Raw genomic sequence first — 22010 nt, forward strand, 5'->3', positions numbered from 1 at the left:
TGGAGGCTGTGCGTCCGCAAGCGAGCGCACGAGTTGAGCCCCAGCTTTCACAGCTGTTGTGACGTCATATCACGTGGTGCGCCAATGTAGGTCAAGTGCTAGCTACGCGGCCGCGCGCGGCGCAGCAAGGAAGAGCTCGGTTGTGCGGCTAGTATGCTTCGCATAAACTATGAGGGCACTTTGGCAGCCTAAAGTGCGCTAGGCGAAAGCCTTTGTCGCGCTACTTCGACTGCCTGTTTGTTACGGCTGCACCGCTTGGGAGCCATCCTCCTCCACTAGCTGCAGCACCGCACACCGGCTGAAGACGGCGCAGCGCTCGACGTCGCCGCGCCAACAGCTCCACCTGTCGACGAAGATGACGTCACTTTTTGGCAGCTGCGCTCGTCGATGAGTCACCCCAAGCGCTGGATGTAACGCGGACGGACGGACGGGAAAATGAGCCAGTAAAGGCTTTCGCCTTGACACCGAAACTAACTGGAGTTTCCTACCGGTCTCGGCCAATGCCATGCTTACGGATGGCGGCGCTCCACTTCACAATGCTGTGTTCGTGAGGACTCTGCTAACTTAACGAGTGAATGAACCGCTCGCCGTACTTTCAGCGCACCATCCTGAACTACCTTTTCAATTACTGCAATAACTGTTTGAAAAATAGTCGCAATACTCCTCAAATATTTGAGGAACTATGTCTCCTCTGGCACTGCTATCAGAGAGCAAAACCTTACACAGTGTTGCGAACTTCTGTGATAAGTGCAAGTAATGCAGAAACTAAACTGAAAACTCCACATGCAAGTGGCACTATTGTACAAAGCACAGCACCAAAACTTAAAAGTGTCCCAATTTGCATGTCTCAAGCGTAACGCTGGCACTTACCGAAATGGTCCACATAGGGTGCACTGCTACACAAGACACCCCGACGAAGGTATGCAAGGAAGCAGTACTGCAAGTGGTATGCCAGATATTGCAATTATCTAGCAGCAAGTGCATAAATGGCACCTACTCTTATATACCAAAATTAAGTTGGACTGCATGCTTGGCAAAGCTTGCTGCCTGGTAGTTGCTGAGCCCTGGAGATGCAAAAAGAATTAAGTTTGACTGCATGCTTGGCAAAGCTTGCTGCCTGGTACAGCCAGTTTTTCCTGGTGCATGCTTTGTTCACAATAAGTACCTCACCCCTAATTCTGTAGTTTGCAGTTTCTTTTTCTGTCCTTACAAATGTTTAATTGGGACACCTCCCAATTCTAAGGTAGGCGAAATTAAATTTGCGACGTATGAAAAAAAAAAATCCTGAGGATCAAGCTAAGTGGATTTGCTAACTGAATTTCTGTGGTTGTATTTTTTCCAGCCAGACTTAATTACACATGCTGTTGCAGGTTCCCTGGTTTTAACATTAGATGCTTACCCATAAGACTGCTGTCCCAGTGCTACCTTACCCAGTGGTGTTTCATTATGTTAAGTCCCTTTGCCTAGTGGTCAGCTTCTCAAGAGTTAAAATGCTAGTAAAAATGGGTCTCTGAACCCATCTTGTGCACCCCAACACATATTAGCCATGAGACTTTTTCGCCAAGCAGCCCGTGTGCCATTAAAATCAAATCATCATAAATGATTGCTACAACCAACTTCCCGACCTAGCACAAAACCTTCAAGAGATTTCGGACACTTGGGAAAATCGCCTACAGGTGAAGACCCTTACAAGGAGTATTCACAAGATGCGACTAGCCTCGCTTGAGCACCATACTTTTGTGCAGAAGGCAGCATGGCTGGCACTATTGCCACAGCAACTGTTGCCGCTCCATGCATGGCAGACGGTACAACTGCACTTTGTACTGGTATTGCAAAAAACAGCACAGTACACAAAGTCTGCACCAGAGCAAGGCAGCAAACAGAGAGCAAGGATGCAAATAAAATATATACCGTATTTACTCGCATAATAGGCGCACTTTTTTTCCAGAAAATCCGGCTCAAAGTTCGGGGTGCGCCTATTACGCGGGGTAAAATTTCCGGAAATTTTTCGACTCTCAAAATTGAACACACCGCGTAAACGCACTCGTGTAAGGGCCGCACCCCGTTTTCCTGAAGAAAATATTAACAAAAAAAGATCCGTGTAAGGGCCGCACCGAAACTTTCCACGACCCACGCGGGAACAGCCTTCGGAATGCACGCGCCGAGGCCTCCGCGATCGGCTCCGGCTGCGCGCAACGGGCGCTTGATCGCGGAGGGCACACACGCGCACAGCAGCTTCCAGACGCCGCCCAAGGCCAAGCTCATCATCATCATCATCGTTTTCATCCGCCGCGAGCTTTCGCTATCTATATCGCCATCAGCATCTCCAGCTCGTTTTTTTTTTTTTTTGTTGCTGTCAAGTTCCGGGATTTGCGGTAGGGCGATAGTTATCGTGGTTTATGGCTTTGCCGCGGAGCGTTGATGTTTTAGCTCGACGGGCAAGCACCTTAACAGCTACACGGCTGGGAGTTTGCTCTCGAACGCGGCAAGCGTGCGGCAGGTCGGAAAATACGACGTGGCCGAGAAGTGCGGCAGTTGCGACTGCGGCATCCTAAATTTTCGTACGCGACTCCAAGCGCCGAGGTTTTCGCGGGCCTAAGTCGGGAACGTTTCCGGCTGGAGATGAAGCTTTCCAAACAGACGTTTAAAGTGAGCATCCCTGAAAACTGTGTGCGGCTGTTCTACGCGATGTCGTTGTACGTGCTGTGGGTCCGCAGCAGCTGCAACGGCAGCAGCACTAGTAGGGACTAGTAGTCAGTTCAGCAAAAACTTCGTTAAAATAAAGATTGGGAAACGGGGGGTGGCGAGGCGTCGGCTTGCAATCGTGTAAATACAGTATTGATCACAGTGCCAAGTTCGGGGTGCGCCTATTATGCGCGGAAATAAAAAAATCTGATTTTTCGCGCCCTAACTAGGGGTGCGCCTATTATGCGAGTGCGCCTATTACGCGAGTAAATACGGTATTACATTTACTGACTTCTGTACAAATATACACAACCCACAATCAAGCATCACGTTTTTGCTTGTGGCTTCTTCATTCTAGTCAGGGCCTTGCATATCCTCTTTTTCAGCTCCTTCTGCCTCTTGAGCTGCTTCAGTTCATTCTTTCGACACTCAGCCCGGTGTGCTCGCACTCTCTGGATGACTTTCTCCTTCATTTTGCGGTGCTTCTCTTTCTGCACAACTCTCATCATCTGCACCAGCTTTACCTTCTAAAAAAAAAAAAAAGAGGACACAAATCAAATGTGAATAAATGTTCTGTGAGAGTACCAGCACACTACTCTCTACCCCAAAAAACCTACTTACCTCCTTTTCTGGCTCCTCCAGAACAACAGCCACTCGCTCGAGGGCATTTCCTCCCTCAGTCACCGACTTCACCTTGGGCTTGTCCTTGTATGGGAGGTTCTTCTGCAGCTCTTTTGGAACCACAAATGGTTTGAAGTGAAACGTCTTGCGCTCTGGATCCTGGTATTGAAAGGAATAGCAAAAGAACTTGTAAACAGATTTTCAGCTCATCTTAGTACAGGCAGCATAAGACTACATAAACAACTGCTGGTTCAGTCAAATGCTATGTCACTCGGTAAAGACTGGTATAAGTGCCGCCCCCAGTAGAAGTGCTGATTCATTTGTGCTGAAATTATTATGAACATCTTCCATAGCATTTGGAGCTGTGTTATTTGTTTATTCATCATGCAGAAGTGGTACTTTTTTTTTGTTTCTTGTAAAATAAATCCCAAGTACAGCATAGTACAGGCACCTAACCAGGGTGCTGCGAGTCAGGTTTTGCGACCCTAAGTGGTGTTGCCTCCTCCCTGAGGTATCATGTATCCGGCAGTGCAGTGGAAAAAGGTGACCTGATAGTCAAAGAATGCTGCTCCGTTTTTCAGCCACCCCTCTGGTGTGATGTGGGGCTATGCTACTGTTGGCGCATGTTACGTGTGGGTTTCACTAATGCAGATGATTTGTGTGAAGGAATGTGAGTTTTTCTGTCAAAAGTTATCTCTGCAAATTTGTGCTCGTCTTTTACTGTTTTTTTTGCAGTAATTTGATTTTCCGGACTGCCATATTTTTTGGATGTCTTCACGGTCCCTGTAGAGTCTGAAAAATTAGTTGCTGACTGTATAACAACTAAAGCTACCCAACTCTTAACCCTCACCCAGTGCAAAGAAGCGTTAAGTTCAGATGAAGGTTATCAAGGTACTGAAACCAAGCACCTTACCTTATAGAGCGAGTCCTGAGACACAGGTGCATGGAGGCCCCGCTCAGCTCTCAGCTGACCGACAGTCTTCATGCCTTGCCACTTTGTTTTCTCTTCCTCCGGTGCAAGTAGGGTGGTCAAAGTCATATAGAAGCGCTGCACTGGCACTTCAGTCCATGCTTTGAGGAATACCAAATCTGGAAGCAGACATAGGGCACATCAGATCATCATGACAAAAGCCAATAGCAGATAACAACTCAAAGTGCAGTAAAGCAAAGATGAAACTGCTAAACAAAGGCGAAAGCACCACATGTCACACCTCACATTTTGACCTCATTATGAAAACACTTCCAAAAGAGCCAGCCCTTAAAAGTAGAACATTGATGGTACATATCTCAAACAAAACAGAAAAGGCTTTGAAAATGGTGACAAGAATGAAGTAGTACTAAGGTACTCTCATACTTTCACTTTCTAAGAAGGCCAGTCAGCACTTACTAGCACAATGCCTGAAAAGCTTTTCTAGTTCTTGTAGACTTCTATTCTGAATTGAGTTGTCCTTAATGAAAAAAACAAAAAAAAAACATGAAAACTTCGCAAAGTATCCAGTTCAGCGACGGCAAGGGTGAAAGTGGTGAAGACCTCTTCATTGTTATAGTCATCCTTCCCCCACTCAGAAGCCACTCTGGCAGCTGACTCCTAATGAACTGCTGCTTTTCGTGACTGTGCCCCCAGGCGTGCAGCCCGATCATAACTTTTTTTTTTATGCTTTGCACTCGCTAATTCAGATGCTATGGGTCTTCCACTGGTTAATTCAAACAGGCTCCCATGGCTCCATTGGCTCCAACAGGCATGGTAAGCAATCATCAGAACTGTTCGACTCAAACCTGAATTACACGCTACAAAGTTGCCCATGCAACTCTGGCGTGCACGTAAAAGCAGGCATGATAAAAAATGGACAGCCCCATCTCCAGAATAGTCAGACTGCTTAGTTTCGGTTTCGTTTTTTTTTTTCAGCTGCGTGCCTGCCCATACCGATGGCAGCTATCGGCCAAGCATCAGCCAGCCAGCCGAGCCCAACAGCACGCTGTTTCAGGCACTGATAGGCACCGCTGCAATTCCCCCCGCTTCTATCCACGTGGTTCTTCCACTGCACCAAAACTTCGTCACATACTGTTCACTATTTGTGCACTGAAGCCTGCTCACATGTAATGCAGCCGCTCGTGAGGGGGTTACACTGCGAGGGGGTTACACTGCTACTGCTTTGCACCGTGAAGGATGCTGGGGAGGACCTTAACATTTTGGAACAGTTCTGCTTTGATGCTCCGACAGCGTGCAAGCAGTAAAGCATTGATGGAAATGTGAGAAACAGTGATCGCAACACTGTTCTCATCTCAAAACCAGGTGACCATTGCCCAGTCCTTCATGCAAGCAGTTCTTGACAGTTTTTCAGGGTGATTCAATATGTCACACATTTTTTCTGGTCCCATGATATCTGAATTAATTACCTTTTACAGTACACAGCAATATATGGCAATTTGTCGTGAACTTATGCTGTTGAGCAATATGTACTGCACCAACAGCTGAGCAACTGTTGCTTTGAAGACTGTGCAGTGACCTCGGGACAGAAGTAAGGGCAATACAGTAGCCGACCAATTTTCCGGTGTTCAACTATTGACTTCACTGAGGAACCGTCACGCACCTAATAACAATATGTACATATTCACCGCTGATACTTCAAACTCTGTGGAGTGCCAAAATTCAATTTTTCGGTCTTAAATGAATGACAGCACAATGGTGCAGATTGTTTTCTGCCCAAGAGTTCTTTTCAGCTTCATATACCATATTTCCTCGCGTAATTGGCACATTTTTTTTTTCTAAAATGAAAACTTCAAATGGGGGTGCGCAAACAACACGGAGATTCCGCAAACACGCCCTAAAAAACTATACAAAAGGTATTACGTGCAATGTATATGGTGTACTGCCGCGTATAAGTCAACCCCGCAACTCGCACCCCTCGCTGGCAAAACACAAGACTCCAAATGTCGACCCCCCTCCACCCACCCCACACAAGACCCACGTTATGTAGTTCCTCGCATGATGGGGCACGCAGCTCTAAGCAACAAATGCGGAACGACACAATCACAAAGCCAACACTCAATCAAATGGCACCCTTGCATGCAACCGGCTGATTACAACGGCAAACAGAAAAGCCAATGGTTCAGTAGTTTCGGATTCTGGTGCAACACACACTCTTACCGGAAGTTTGCTTTCGCAGCCGTTCGTACGGGAAAGTGACTTCTGGCGCAAGTGAGCTGAGTAAACGGCATGCAATTGACTTTTCTTTACCCGAAATGATTTACAAACACATTGCCAATATTTTTTTACACCATTCACTGTGCTTTCACAACTGTGCCGTTCTTCCCACGCCTGCTTTGTGAGTACAGCGTGCATGCTGGTGTGCTTGCGCAGCAGGAAGCGCGAAATATGTGTAAATTTTTTTTTTTATATATAAATCCAAGTAATACATTAGGGGTGTGCAAATTACGCGAGTAAATACGGCAGATGAGAGCCGGCATCACTGTCACAACTAACTGGTCCTTCACCTCCGCTGCTTGGACAACGGCACCCATGGTGCGGGGGCATATGAGGGACGGGGTGCATTCAGAGACACTCTCTTCCGCTCAGCCTTCCAAGCGCTGTTGCCGACGTGGAAACAGACTGGTCCCTTCGTGCAGCATGTACGTGCGTTCACGGCGTGACCTTCGGCCGTGTCGTACTGTCTGGAATCATGACATGAGGTGGTGCAGCGCGGCCATGACGAAACCATGACTGCGGCTAAGATACAGTTTAATATCACTTGCAAGCAGAACCTAAAGTGTGATTTAACCGGATTTTCGTAGTAAAGTGACTTTTTGATTTCATGGATTTTTCAGCCTGTTCGATTATTTGAACCATTTTTTGGGCCCCACAGAGTCCAAAAAATCAGTCACTGACCATTTAAGAATTGAGTCTTGACGCACAACACAGCTTGCTAGCATAAACTATGCTGAATCAATAGTTCCCAGCACATTGGCGCTGCACATCTAAGAGTTTACAACTTCTGGTCTTACCACTGAGGAGGATTTTGTCTTCAAAGGTTGCCCGGAAAGCACCTGGTGGAGCCTGATAAAAGAACATACCAAACAACGGGAGTGTTAGATCAAGACATCCGAGATGAACAGGTGGCAGAACTACGGCAACAACAAGCAAATTCAACACTCAAAATAACCAAAACTATGGGTAGTAATGGCCGGGAGATATACACTACCTTAAAAATTTGGTGAGAGAAGTCAATGTAAAGCGAAATTATATGGAAAATCACACAAAAGCTCCATGAGGAAAATATGTACTACAACAGTAATTTTTCTTCTCATTGATGGCCTTGCAAGAGGATGCACTACTGAGCAAATAAATGAGCATTTAACTTTTTATTTTTTAAAACCCTAGCATGAACACCAAAAAATAACTAAAGTAAACTGAAAATAGTCAGATCATCAAAGCGCAGTAGTCTTAGGTAATGGAAACACTCACCCGAACTGCTTTCTTCAGTTGGCCTCGAATCCCACTGACTGTGCGCAGTGCTGCTCCCTCAAATTTGGTTACTTCTAGTGCAGAAGTAAACATGTCCTGGAAGCATAAATATAAGCTAAGAAAATTTTTTCTGAAAACCAATTTTACAGAAATCGCAGTTGTGAAGTACTTCACAATGGCAGAGATGTTAGAAAGAAATGCGGAACTCTCTCAGCATGCTTGTTGAACTACACTTGTACTTAATTGACGTTTCTCGGCATTTTATAACCAAATTTTTAACTCTCTGACCAGTACATAAAACCTCACATCCAGAATAAAAAGTGTGGTTGAAGTATTCTGAAAATGGCTTCAGTGTATCAAAATGCCCATATCTCGAGACTGCAACAGGCGTTACACACTAAAACCCAGCTGATTTGATCCCCATTAATTCAAAATCCAGATAATTCGGACTGCTAGAGAGGTCCTGGCCGCAGCCCATCGACGTCTGGCGTAGGACACGTTAATTCGGACGGCATGGCGATGGGGTACCGAGCTGAGTTATGGACAGCACCAGTGATTGTTCAAATTGCCCTCCTCATGCTGGAATTGTATCATGCAGCCTTGCCCATGCACCCTGCCAATTGCACTGATTGGAATTACATTGATAATTCTGCAAAATTCTGATCATATGATAAATTTAGGGACCAATCATAAATGTGCAAATGTATGTGCAGGCAAAGCCTGGGGTTATGCAAAATCAAGAGCAGAAGCACAGCAGCACTTAGTTGCCAAAGTGGCTTCCCCACAGTGCATATGTGCAATGGAGCAAAGCAACTGAAAACAGCTTTGCTGTTCCCGGGCTGGATACGGTGCAAACTTCATTTCCTGCTAAGCACCATACCAGTGTGGATAAAGTCTATAAGCACTAAGAAAGTGCTTCAGGTCTTGCACCAACAAGCATTTCTAAGCCTTTATATGAAGTGAAAGTGTCCATAAACATAACTGTACAATTGAGCCCACTTATAACAAATGTTCGCAACGAAGACGATGTGATGGTCACAATGCACATTAGCGCTACTCGCACAGCCTCAGATAGAATGAATGCATACGGGGATGGGAACCAGTTACAGCCAGCACTCAGGTGCCATATATGCATATGGGGAAATGGCTGGCGGTAGACATCCTCATCAGGGACGTGAATAAGCATCCGAAACCTAGATGGCTTTCACTTTGCATGCAAGAACTATTGAAAGGCCATGGGTTATTAGAATGTGAATACAACCCCCCCCCCCCCCCCCCTCCCAAAAAAAGTGGGCCAAGCAAGTGCAATGTCACAACTTTCACAAGCATCAAGGCCACTGCCAGGCTTGCCCACATACAGGACCACCACACAGCAAAGAAGAAGAGCAGCATATTCATGTCCTCCTGTGTGTGGTTTGCGGTGCGGCCCTTTCAAGAGCATATAGGTATGCAATATGACACAAAAAGAAACAACAATAAGATGAAAAACCTTGATAAATGCAGTTTTCTTGTAGATCTTGAAAGGGTTTCCGGTCAACTTCAGTTTCTTAACGATCTGCGTGGAGCGGTCCAGGTCAAGGACAACCCCTGTTGCCGCAATCCTAAAGTTTGCCTGCAAAACATCAAATGAACAAAAACGCACAATCAAAATAGAGCACACTGCAGCTCTTCCAATGAAAATATTTTCATGTAAAGTAACATACAGCTTAATACACATATCCACAAAGCACAAGGAACTTGAGAGGAAATATATCTGACTGCTTTAATAGTAACCTCAAATAAAGTGTTCAGAAGACACCCAAATAACATATTAAAGCTCTGCAATTATGCTAGCCCCTGGGTCAGCAATGAGTCGGCATGAGTACACATAAGTTCGTGTGACACAGCCAAACCTGACATCGTGGACCAGGAAAAAAATCCTTACTAACAGAAACCAAACCAAAATATTCAGTAGAACCCCGATGATATGATCGTAGCTGATAAAAATTCCATTATCACCAGTTGTGCAGTTTGCACTTGCGCGCACTAAGTGGTGGACGTCCAATAAAACCTTGATAATTCGATCGTGGTTAATTCAAAATCCCAGATAATATCCCAGAATCCCAGGCCGAAGACCTGGGGGTGCTATGCGGGGATGCCCGAGTCTGCCACTTATAACAGGTGCTCGAGGTCGCATTAAACAGCCCGACACTTAATCGGATTCTTTATTGCTTCGCGCATCATTGAACAGACAGTTGTGGCACTCAGACTCTGCACGCAACATGGTGATGTCACCAGAGTTTCAAGCGCTCATTCTGCAAAAGCACTGACACAGAGCATACCATAAAAACCCACACATAATACGAGGTTTTTTTTCCAAATTTTAGCATGACAAATGTCGACCTCATATTATATGCGGATCCAAACAATTTGCGAAATCCACGAAGACCACTACGCTCCCGTCCGAGTGCTTTGCATATGCGCAGAGGCGCTCCCCCCACTTGCACGCTGAGCGGAGCGGGTGCACAAACCCGCTCTGCTAAAAGTCTATTATCGAACGCTATCACCATCACGCTTCCAGCGAGAGGAGCTGCTATCTAGTGGTGGCGTAGGTCGGTGGTTTCGATTTCAACGCCACTTCACTTTGCTGACCTAACATCGCGATGCCCAGGACGATCGTGCCTCGCATGACATCCAGAGCGCGAAAGCAGCACTCGGCTGCTTTTGAAAAGACAGTAATCCTACCTGCTGAAAGCATTGGCACGCGTCAAGCACTGCTACATTGTCTGTATGAGGTAGGGACAGCGTGTAGTTACTGCGGCCAGACACTGGCTTCTCCAACCGTGCTGTGCATTCAGATTGCGGATGCCTAGGCCAGCATTTCCGAGGAGCTCACCGGTTGTTATTTCAGGAAGTCTAACGCGCTTGACGATACTGGTACAGCAGGTGGTGACGGTCACCAAAGCCCAGGCAGACACTTCCGAAATGTGCGCACAGGACGCCAGTGGGTGCAAGCGCAGCGTCTCTGCACCAGCCGCACGTTTTACATGCATCGTATCCGGCGTGCCAGCGTACACAAATAATCGGAGGGCGTTGTTCGGCTTCCGCGACTTCCCGTACGCCTTCAAGCTCACTGCCCTTCCTTACTCAAATTATACATGGATGAGAACTTTTTTTTTTTTTTTTCCCGTTTCTGCTACCCTACCCCCAATTACACCTCATATTATATGCAGGTTTGTATTATACACGGGTTTTTATGGTAGTCCCTATTTTGAACACGCCTTAAGCCACGCCAAACTTGTCAATATGAAATACACCTTGCCAGGCCAGGATTTCCTGGATGGCCTACGCACACACCCTTCTCATCATTCCTTTTCAATTGACAGCTAACCTCCTGCACATGTGCGTTAGAGCTGCGCCGCACCAACGCCTAACATGTCCAACCTTGGCCGTTGGCCTGGTGCGTGCTGAGGACGTTGAAGTATGAAAGCACAGGCAAACGACAAAGAGCTTCGCCAATAACAGAGTTACATTGACAGGTGCGTGATCATCCTCTGTGGACGTTTTGCACTTGCCTTTTTCGCTTCGCTTCGATTTCAGATACTTCAAGAACTCACTCGATTGGAATATTTTACACCGTTCCGTACGACAGGCTTCGAATTGATGAAGTTGTACTGTATTCTCATTATTGTGCAAGCCTGAATGGACACACTGCACTCTTGGGTTGAGCTTTGCAAAAATCAACAATGCTCGAGAATTCATATCAGCTTAGTGGAAAAGCCTCCAGAGCTTTTTTCAGATGTAAACAAATTTGTGAGAATGCAGTTCATGTGCTTCAGCAGGCAGATTTCACTCGTTTTCAGCCGATACAAATTTCAGGCAATATACAAATATATTTTGCGACCTCGAAAGATTTGTGCATCGAGTCTACAGTACAAACAGGAAGGAACAAAATGTGTTGCACTATAATATATTAAAAATGTAAACTTACTTGGCCTTTCAGTTTGTTAAAAATAGAGTGCGAGAATTTCAGCAGACAGCTTTTAAATAGCCATTTACAAGCAGGTAAAGAATAAAAGCAATGACACCAGCGCAAGAGGTCACCTTAGAATGCAAAAACCTCCCTGAACACCACCTAATGGTGGTCTTAGCACCTCCGGCTTTGGAACTTGGATTTCAGAACTGTTCTTGAGCACAACGAAGCTTTCTTGGCAATGCATGATGATCAGTGGTGGTGGGCAGGCTAGCATATCACCATAGCCAATTTTATACTCCGCAACAACTTTTCTTGGCAGTGCAGTCAAAGCCACAGAGTCAAAATACACCCTCTCTCCCTATGCAACTGATTACAGTCTTAGATTCCAATATTTTTTTTTTAAAACAAATCACAGTCAATACACTCCTTATTAAAAGAATAGCCAACTGTCAATGTTAGAGCTTCATGGCAAAGTCAGTTCCTTCGGAAAAGCAAAGAGACACACACAGGATCAACTGTGTCTCTTTGCTATGTCCTGCATAACTTTGTGCAGAAAAAATGCATTCAAATTACCAAGCCTACCAGCCAGACTTTCTACGTTCTAAAGATTACAGATTTTCTAAGCATATATCAGTTGCCGGCTTTCAAGAAACTGTGGCCCAGGTTGTTAAAAAGCATAAAATGTCTTAACAAAAGAACACAAGTGTGAGACAGATAACACAAGACTGCTGTGTACTGTAAGTAAAGTTGTATGCAGGAACTACAGTCAATCCCGGATATATAGAACCCGGATATATCGAATTACTGCCTATATCGAACAGATGTAGAATCCCCTTGGGAATCTCATGCAAAAGTATAGGAAATTTGTTTACGTTTATCGAACTCCTGTGCACCCTATATTTGATATATCGAACTCCGTGCCATGCCGAGCCCCCGCAAGTGCGCTTCTCCCAGTATGCGCCACCCTGGAAGTGGGCTTCTTCCACTAGCGCGCGCTCCTGCAAATGGGCTTCTCCTAATAAGAGTTCACGCGGCGCTGGCCTTGGACAGCTGCGCTCTTAGTCACTGATGGGAACTTTGTGGGGGGTGTGAAAGGAAATGGGAATGGCCATAAGGAGCTGGGAAGAGGGAAACCCTGCTGGCCGCAGGCCCGCAGACACCTAATTTCTGATGCTCACATCGTGGCTGACATCGATACCGAGGAAGCGGACCCGAGCAGTGACGAAGATTGTGCGAAGAGGCCCAGCCGCCATGCACTGCGGCTGAACTTGCATCCGCATTCAGCGTCATTCATCGCTGTTGTGGCGCAATGGAGGGCACTGGACTTTCTCATTTGGATACTATCAACAAGCTTGAGGACAGCTTAATGAACTGCATGGTGCAGAAGAAGAGGCAAGCAAAGCTCACTGACTTTTTTCTTGCGAAATAAAGCGCGCTGATCGTGGAGTTGTGCTTTCGTTTTTGTGGACTTGAGAGGAGTAAATCGGTAAGTTCCCACTTGCTACGATCCCGGGAAATTGTCCGAGATTTGCGCAGTTTTAAAATAAGCTTCTAATAGGCATATTTTATATTTCGAATTATTGATATATCGAACTTTTTCGCGATCCCCTTCGAGTTCGATATATCCGGGATCGACTGTATAAGCAATATATGAGAAAGAGATACAGTTATACATTACATATCTTGCAGTGTCAGGTGAAAGGAAAGCTCTGGCTCGCAGTCAGAGAAGCACACGTTCCACACCAAGGCTTGGTTTCAATCTACAATGAACTAGCTTTTTGAGTGAACCGGGACCCTTTGTGGCATTCAAGCAGTAATGTGTGTTTTCGCTCTTTCCAGCTTGCATGTGCACAAGCTGGAAACTGAAGGGGCAAGCCAGAGGGCAGACCAAGTGCCACTGAGTGAACATGCAACTGTGCAATAAAGCAACTTTTGTGAGTAAATATAGCCTTTGGTTTCAATTATTGTAAGTCAACCATCACTAAGAATGTTGAGACAAACAAACATGTTTGAGACGAACATGACGAAACCATTACAGTGGCTCAGAAAAAGTCTAATATTATCGTTTGCTAGCGGAATCGTTTGCTAGCAAGTAAACTTTCAATTTAATACTCCTGTCGTCGCGATTACTTTTTCCTAACATGGTGATGATCAAGATTAAAACAACTTTTGCTTGAAGAATTGTCGGCAAGAAATGTTTATTGCCGACTATGAAATAACCCAAACCAAAATTATAACTTAACTTGATGCCGCAGAGACCAAATTACTTGGTGAAATGACACATTGCTTTCCCTCTGTTGCCAAGAAAAGTTGTCACTGAGTATAGTCTTCATTTAGTTCTACACTGTAGCCATTCAACTGCAACAATTTGTATACTTTGTTATACAGCCTATAAAGAATAACTTGCATTAGTTTCCTTCATCACTTACTGTTTACATTTTCCTGCTCTGTAATATACTGTTGACAAGCTCAACAGGATGTGCAGGCTCCATACAGGCTCACTACGGAATTAGTATGGTAGCACATCAGGCACTACATAAAAAGGTACCTGGTGTCAAGAAAGAGCAATAACTTACAGTCTGTTCATGAACTTGTTGTACTGCCACAAAACCTGCTCCCTGTGGTGTGATTGGGCCTGAAAAACAAAACCACCACATGTCTTAATCACACATATTAATAAGCTACAATAGGTGCTGCACCAGAAATGACAAGTGTGGCTGCTGACAGCATGGCATTAATGTGTCAAAGCTCAATAAAAATGAAGCTTTGCGTGTGAAACACTTGTGACAAATACGAGGTACACAATTGTGCATAACGCAGAGGAACAACTAAAGCAAAACTGTGTTGTAAATGCCATGAAAATGGGGCTGCAAAAACTCAACACAGGCGTGCAGGCCTCTAATCAGCCACTGAGGCAAAGCACAAGGTGCCCATGATATTCACATGCATTGAACGGCGTTGTAGTAAGTCAACCAAAAGAGAATGTGCATTTAAAAAAGTGTACCTAGTAAGGTTAAACAATACAAGAGAAAGTGAGGAGGCAAGATGGATATTAAATAATACTAACCCCAAAAAGTCGCATTGCAGTGAAGGTGCTTTGGCGTGTACTTGAGAAAACGGTTGCGGCCATTGTGGTCCTGTGTAGAAAACACTGGCATTGTCTGGAAACGCCGCCACCCGAGCGACAAAATGAGTGGGTCACTGCTCTTGAGGATTCGCTGGTACCACCGATGTTTCTTCATACGGACCTGAAAATGTCACCGCAGCAATTCACAAATGCTCTTTACCCAGATAAATATTTAGCAAGGCTAAAGAGATAAGAATGTGCTCCCAAGCTACTATGCTATGCTTGCATCTCATAATCAGCTCAACCTGTATACATTTTGTGGTTTTGTCTGTTTTAAAATGCCCATTTCAAAACATATATTACTCAGCACCACTACACTGTCCATGGCAATGTGTGCTTTTTAAACGTTCCTTATCAGCAGCTGCCTACAGCATGAATGAGCAAATGCTTCCGTCAAGGTTTGCAACAATGTTGCACTACAACCAGAGGAACACTAGCACAGCAAAAAAGGCTGTACACTTGTCCTCCTTAGAATACAATGACAACCTTGTAGCTTGTCACTCTATAAAAAAGTAGTAATAAAGAATTGTAAGTAATAAAGCCGTTACACTTACTTTTTAACACATCATAGCATGCAGGGAAAAATGAAAAGCGGGAGCACCGTAGTACAACAGAACCCCACTGTTGCGTTTTGCACGGGACCGCAAAAAGAAGGAAAAAAAAAAAAAACATCTGGGAAATGCAGCAGCCTGGAAGCACGCGTAGAAATATCTATCCTTTGCAGTTTTTTTTAACTTCTAGCAAGGAGCAGCACACTTCTCTGGAATTTGCGAGGCTTTATGGCTCTCATGATCGTTTGTACGCACAGACTGCCCTGAACAGTGTGATGGCTCTCTCTGCCTGAGCAGCTGTTCGTGGAAGGGAGGCAGCAGTGAAGAGGAAGGAAATACAAAAGCAGGCGAAATATGGGTATGCATGCGTGGTTCTGTGCAGTTTCCATGGCAGCTGCTTTAGGGGGGATGAGGGTCTTCAAAACTTTTTTTTTATTTGTGAACATATCTTGCTGAAACTTAGCACTGAGGTATATCATTAAATGCTGATTTCAAATATGCATTAAGATTTCAAATATAGCAGCCAGCAAAAAATATATGGCAAAATAACATATCCTAATTAGGTCCTTTCTTAAGGACCTTTACAGTAATTTAAAGTTTTTTAAAGAACAAGCAGACATTTTAAAAGGCCCACAGCACATCCTAAAGCTACCAAAATGCCTACAAAGTCATTTTGTTGATCGTAAATAAAGTTGGGAAAAAAAATAATGTGGCAGTAATTAGCCCACACTTGGCCTAATTGCTAATCTATAATGTTTAATGAAAAACAAAAGCTTTAGGATGTGCGGTGGACCTTTGGAAATGCCTGCATATTCTTAAAAAGCTTTTCTGAACTGATAAATTACTATAAAGGCGGTGAAGCCTTTATAGCACAGCACAGCAATGAGTAATCAGTCCCTTATTACTATAAAGGCCCACAAGAAACGGCCTAATTGGGATGTTATCTCGCGATAAATTTCCTTCCAGCTGAGATATTTCCTTCCAGGGTGTGACATAACGGCGAGATTCTACTGTACTGTCATAGCTGTCTGCCCACGAGAGACTTTTACCTGCTGAAGGCCTGATAGAAATTTTACAGACATGCGAAAACACAAAACAGTGCAGCACATAAGTCGGCTCTTTTGTACCCATCTAAGCTGACAACCGATTTTTCAGACTCTCTATGGACCGCGAAATTGTCCGAGAAATCAAATTTCACCAAAAAAATCACCAGTGTATTCCCAATATGCCGGAGGATGCGGTCGGTAGTTATATGCAGTTCTGAAGCTCCTCATGACTAAATCCCGCCGCCCGCCATCTGTGTGTGCAACGCGCGGTGACCGCTTTCATGAGCTCAGCGTACGATGTCCGAGCTGCCTTTGGCCCGTCGCCACCGAACGCACGGGCTTGGACAAAGTCTAGACGCAAAAGCAAACCCACTGCTGCAGGAACTGCGCTTCGCCTGAGTTCAAAGGGTCTCAAACGACAAGAACCAAGAAACGGCTGAAGTAAGCGCTCCGACTGCCCTGGCCTTCGTAATTAGGCCTAGCTACTAGAGCCAAAATTGGCACCGCAACCGGCGATATGCACCCTGTGGTGGCTTGCGTATAATGATATGCATCTTGCCTGCCATCGAAACGGCAGTTGATAGTGTTACGATAGGGAAGTCAAGGATGCAGTGCATTTTGCATGGGTACGCTGACCTCGCTTTGAAATGCACATCATTTCCTTTTGCGATTGCCATCTCCATGAAGCCGTGCACCTCCCACGCTGTTCGCTGCTACCTCTTCCCGTAGACGGGACGAAAGACTCGGGATAAACGAGTTTCGCTAACTGTGACTAGTGTTTGTGCAGCGGACGACAACCCCAAATGGTAGGAATTCGAAACCATGCGGGCACAATGTGTGGTCTCGCAGAGAATATCAGCCCCGACAGTTACGAGGCTCCATTTAGGGTGAATTTTGTTTGTTTGATCGAGCTTTCTTTCCCCCTTGCAGTTTTAATTAGCGACGTTCCACTGTACACATTATATGACGGCTCGGGCATTGGCGGAGAGTGCGAACGAGGTCTGAAAAATCGAGCAGTCAGATGCGGTGCGTCCAAAATTTCAGGTACTCATATACCGTATTTACTCGCGTAATAGGCGCACTCGCATAATAGGCGCACCCCTAGTTAGGGCGCGAAAAATCAGATTTTTTTATTTCCGCGCATAACAGGCGCACCCCGAACTTGGGACTGTGATCAATACTGTATTTACACGATTGCAAGACGACGCCTCGCCACCCCCCGCTTCCCAATCTTTATTTTAACAAAGTTTTTGCTGAACTGACTACTAGTCCCTACTAGTGCTGCTGCCGTCGCAGCTGCTGCGGACCCACAGCACGTACAACGACATCGCGTAGAACAGCCGCACACAGTTTTCAGGGATGCTCACTTTAAACGCCTGTTTGGAAAGCTTCATCTCCAGCCGGAAACGTTCCCGACTTAGGCCCACGAAAACCTCGGCGCTTGGAGTCGCGTACGAAAATTTAGGGACGCCACAGTCGCACCTGCCGCACGCTTGCCGTGTTCGAGAGCAAACTCCCAGCCGTGTAGCTGTTAAGGTGCTTGCCCGTGGAGCTAAAACAGCAACGCTCCGCGGCAAAGCCATAAACCACGATGAACTATAGCGCTATCGATAATCCCGGCACTTGACAGCAACAACAACAAAAAAAAACGAGCTGGAGATGCTGATGGCAATATTGATAGCGAAAGCTCGCGGCGGAGGAAAACGATGATGATGAGCATGGCCTTGGGCGCCCTCCGTGAATGGCGTCTGGAAGCTCCTGTGCGCATGCGTGGCCACCGCGATCAAGTGCCCGTTGCGCGCAGCCGGAGCCGATCGTGGAGGCCTCGGCGCGTGGATTCCTAAGGCTACTCCCGCGTGTGTCGTGGAAAGTTTCGGTGCGGCCCTTACACGGATCTTTTTTTTTTACATTTTCTTCGCGAGAATGGGGTGCGGCCCGTACACGAGTGGGTTTACGCGGTGTGTTCAATTTTGCGAGTCGAAAAATTTCCGGAAATTTTACCCCACGTAATAGGCGCACCCCGAACTTTGAGCCGAATTTTCTGGGAAAAAAGTGCGCCTATTATGCGAGTAAATACGGTATTAGCTCTATGGGCCATGTCGCGGTGCCATGAAAAGTCCGAATAATCAAGCATGTCCGAAAAAATGAGCGGACACTGAGGCAGCAATAAAATGCGACTTATTGCCCTATGTGGCCGATTTCCCCAATTAAATCGGATTAACGTCCGGTTCCCACCTTTTTTTTTTAAATTTTGCCTCGTACGGTGGGCGGAGTCGACCAACGTGTGGAGTGCCCTTCAGCCAGCTCCGTGAAGTCTTTGGTTTCGCTTCATCTTGTTTTTTAGGTTTCCGTGAATAAATAGTTTCATTTGTAGATAATATAACCACAAAATAAGCCCTCAGAAATAAAAATACGCGCGGACTATTTGCTTCTACGGACTACTACGTATTACTCCGCCGATGGCAGAGCGGCAAGCCGCCACGGGACTGGGTGAAAGGCACTCCCCGCGTTGGTCGACCCCGCCCACTGTACGAGGCAGAATTAAAAAAAAAAGGCGGGAGCCGGACGTTAATTCGATTTAATTATGGAAATCGGCCACACAGGGCAATAAATCGACGTTTCTAAGAATGCTCGGAACGTGTAGATTGAGTTCCCGCGGCAAAAAGACGAGTTCAGATTCCTCTTCAGTGCACCATTAATAAGTTTATACTGCACGAAACACTGAATCGAATGCCAGCATCCGGAACATTCTGCAGCAAACGGTTGGCCCACAAATTTTACCCGAATATCGGGACTAAATGGCCAGAGTTTGATGCCTGCCAGACATTATATATATATATAATACTGAATCAACATACCGTATAAACGAGTGTAAGGGCCGCACTTTTTTTTCAGATTCGAGGGCCAATTTTCGGGGTGCAGCCCATACACGTGACAGGCGAAAAAAAAATTTTTTTTTTTTGCGTAAGCAAAGACACACCAATCAGGGAATGAGTGGCATTCATTCTACGTTCAATCGTCACTCGCAGAGTATTCAGACTCCGACCTGGTGCTGTGCTAAGTGCACGCTCATCCCACAAGAAGTCACACAGCATGTCCACTGTCAATGAGTTGCCTTTGTTCCGCATTTCCATCAAATAGAAGAGCAGATCTTCTTCAAGTTCAGGAAACTCACACAGCTTGCCTTGGAAAGTGTGCTTTTTGCAGCTTGTGTTTCTCAAAGCATCCTTTTGGTTGCACTCTCGGCCACGTCGTATTTCCTGCCCACTGCACACTTGGCGTGTTTGAGAGCTAACTCCCAGCCGTGTAGCTTGCCCATCGCGCTAACACTGAAACGCTCGGCGGCAGCACGCGAAAGCCACTACTACGGTGAACACTGAACACGCTTCCACAACTCCCGTGCCTTTGGCAGCTGGAGCTGGCGATACTGATGCTGATACAGATAGCAAGAGCTCCCGGCGGAGAAAAAAGTCGATGATGATAATGAGCCGCAACCTCAGGCGCCATTCGTGGGTGGCACCTGGAAGCACGTCATTGCTCGCAGCTGGAACCGATTGTGGAGGCCACAGCACATGCATTTCGAAGCTTGCGTGGGCCGTGGAAAGTTTCGGTGCGGCCTTTAAACGAATAATTTTTTTTATCATCATATCCTTCGGGAAAACAGGGTGCAGCCCACACGCTGTTGCGGTCCTTACATGCGTTGATACGGAAGTTTAGCTTCGAGTTTGTGGTGCTGGGGCATCACGATGCCGCCTGTTATTTTATTAAATTATGAAAAACCTCCTCGGTTACCATGGCAACCACTGGGAACAATGTTGTTGCTATGGAGGCTGCCATTTTAGATTCTATCCGTGGAATCAGCATAACTCGGAGGCTCGAAAAGCGACCAGTGGAGCTAACGCTACCTAAGGGGTCAGAATTTTCGGTCGCCGACTGTATTCCAACATGGCTCGGCACCCAGCAGAATTTTATCATATGTCCCTGTGTTGTGACCTTTTCTATGCTGCATATTATGTTTCCTACTAAGAGGGAAGGAAGAAGAATGAAGAAAGCTGAATAACGTACGTGGCAGTAGCCCATTCGACCTTCTCCAGCCAGGAGCCCTCCGAGAATCATGGGATACGAGGGGTCGAAGTTCTCCACTAACTCACATGGCATCTGTAGCAGTTCCACACGGAGGTACAGGCCTGGACGGTAGCCCTCAAACTGGACTCGCCGCTCATCCTCGAGGTCTTCAAATTCCTTTTGATTCAGCTGCAGAGCATGTCAAACAGAATATCACCAAACTGTCAAGCACAATTTTGGATCAAATGATGCCTGATGTAGGCAGTGAAATGCTACCCCACCCCGTCCCAAAAAAGGTGCTTCACAGCTTTTCCAAAGGTAGTGCAGTCTGTGTAGGTGGGCAGGCTGTGATAATGCCACAAGGTCACATGACCTAGCTGGCCCACTTACCTCCTAGGTTGCTTCTGTGGGGATTTTCACTCACGGTCGACGACGATGACGGATTTTCTAAGACACGAGCTCCGTAACACTATCGTGTAAAAAGCTATTTAAAAATTTTATAGCTTAAATGGATGTCTTTCTGCATGTTTCTTTTCACTTCTGCACTTGAATTTCTACCAAGCAAGAAGGTAGCAACCACTGACCAGCTTGGAGTTTGCCAGAATCGAGCGCGATGATGAGTGAATTCACTGTGTAGCAATGCCGGATCTGCATTGAGATCTTTATTGAGTGGCCACGTGGCAGTGGTATCAGAGCCGGCACAAACTTTAAAACGTTTGCATCTCTAAAAAGCAAAAAAACAACAAAACTTATCTTGCAAGCGCCTCCTGCAAAGAGGGATGTACTAACGATACTGCTTACTATACTATCTTCAAAATAGCTACTTCATAAATGTGGAGACAGAATCCTGGCCAAACAACTGAATGAAAGGAAGGATTACACCCACTCGATGTAGGACCTCACCTGAGCTTGTTCACCAAGTTCTTGTTTCAGCTCATCAAAATAGGTCTTTTCGTCCTCGTGGTCATATTCACTGTCAAAGGCTTCCTTTAACTTCCGCTTGCGCTCCTCTCGCTTGGCCTGCAACTGGGCTTCTCGCTCTTCCCAGCCAAGCTTCTTGCTCCTGCCACTTGACTCCTCACCTGCACAGAAGATATACTCTAAAACATCGACCAGCTGTTCATTGTGACACAGCATTCTTTTCCTAGAATTGCAATTTTAATTGTTATCTTCTATCAAACTGCATTAGCACATATTCTTGTATACACTTACTAACCAGGAATGTATGCCACTTGCTTAGGACCAATAGCCCTCTAATAAGGTCTAGCGCTAAATAAATAGCCCACACAAGTCACCAACACTGAATACAGTACAACCCCGCTGTTACGTTCCCAGGCGCTACATTTTCCCGACTGCTACGTTTTCAGGAGCCAGACCCGTCCCAAGCTCCCATGGGAACCCCTGCAATAAAGTCTCGGCTGTTAAGTCAAAACTGTGGCAGCGTTCCTGGACGATACGCCGGGAATGACACTTCGCGATACAGGAGAACCCTGCTACA

General features: G+C 45.8%; 1 protein-coding gene across 2 annotated transcripts in view; it reads right to left on the bottom strand.

Annotated features, from left to right (window-relative positions):
* Window positions 1-1893: 1893 nt before the first annotated feature.
* The window catches only part of LOC149353187 (ribosome biogenesis protein BMS1 homolog), a 48837-nt gene continuing 28720 nt past the window's right edge, over window positions 1894-22010 (bottom strand). For both annotated transcript variants that reach the window (XM_089582398.1, XM_089582397.1), the window contains exons 15-24: window positions 21416-21594; window positions 20513-20701; window positions 14791-14971; window positions 14300-14358; window positions 9258-9380; window positions 7769-7864; window positions 7309-7360; window positions 4220-4395; window positions 3307-3465; window positions 1894-3212 (exon numbers count right to left, since the gene is read on the bottom strand). In XM_089582398.1, coding sequence (XP_089438524.1) covers window positions 3012-3212; window positions 3307-3465; window positions 4220-4395; window positions 7309-7360; window positions 7769-7864; window positions 9258-9380; window positions 14300-14358; window positions 14791-14971; window positions 20513-20701; window positions 21416-21594 — 1415 coding nt within the window. In that variant the 3' untranslated portion in view covers window positions 1894-3011. The remainder of the gene's footprint in view (window positions 3213-3306; window positions 3466-4219; window positions 4396-7308; window positions 7361-7768; window positions 7865-9257; window positions 9381-14299; window positions 14359-14790; window positions 14972-20512; window positions 20702-21415; window positions 21595-22010) is intronic.

Source organism: Amblyomma mixtum, chromosome 3, assembly GCF_055824585.1.
Source record: "Amblyomma mixtum isolate Tamu chromosome 3, ASM5582458v1, whole genome shotgun sequence".
Classification (NCBI taxonomy): Eukaryota; Metazoa; Arthropoda; class Arachnida; order Ixodida; family Ixodidae; genus Amblyomma; species Amblyomma mixtum.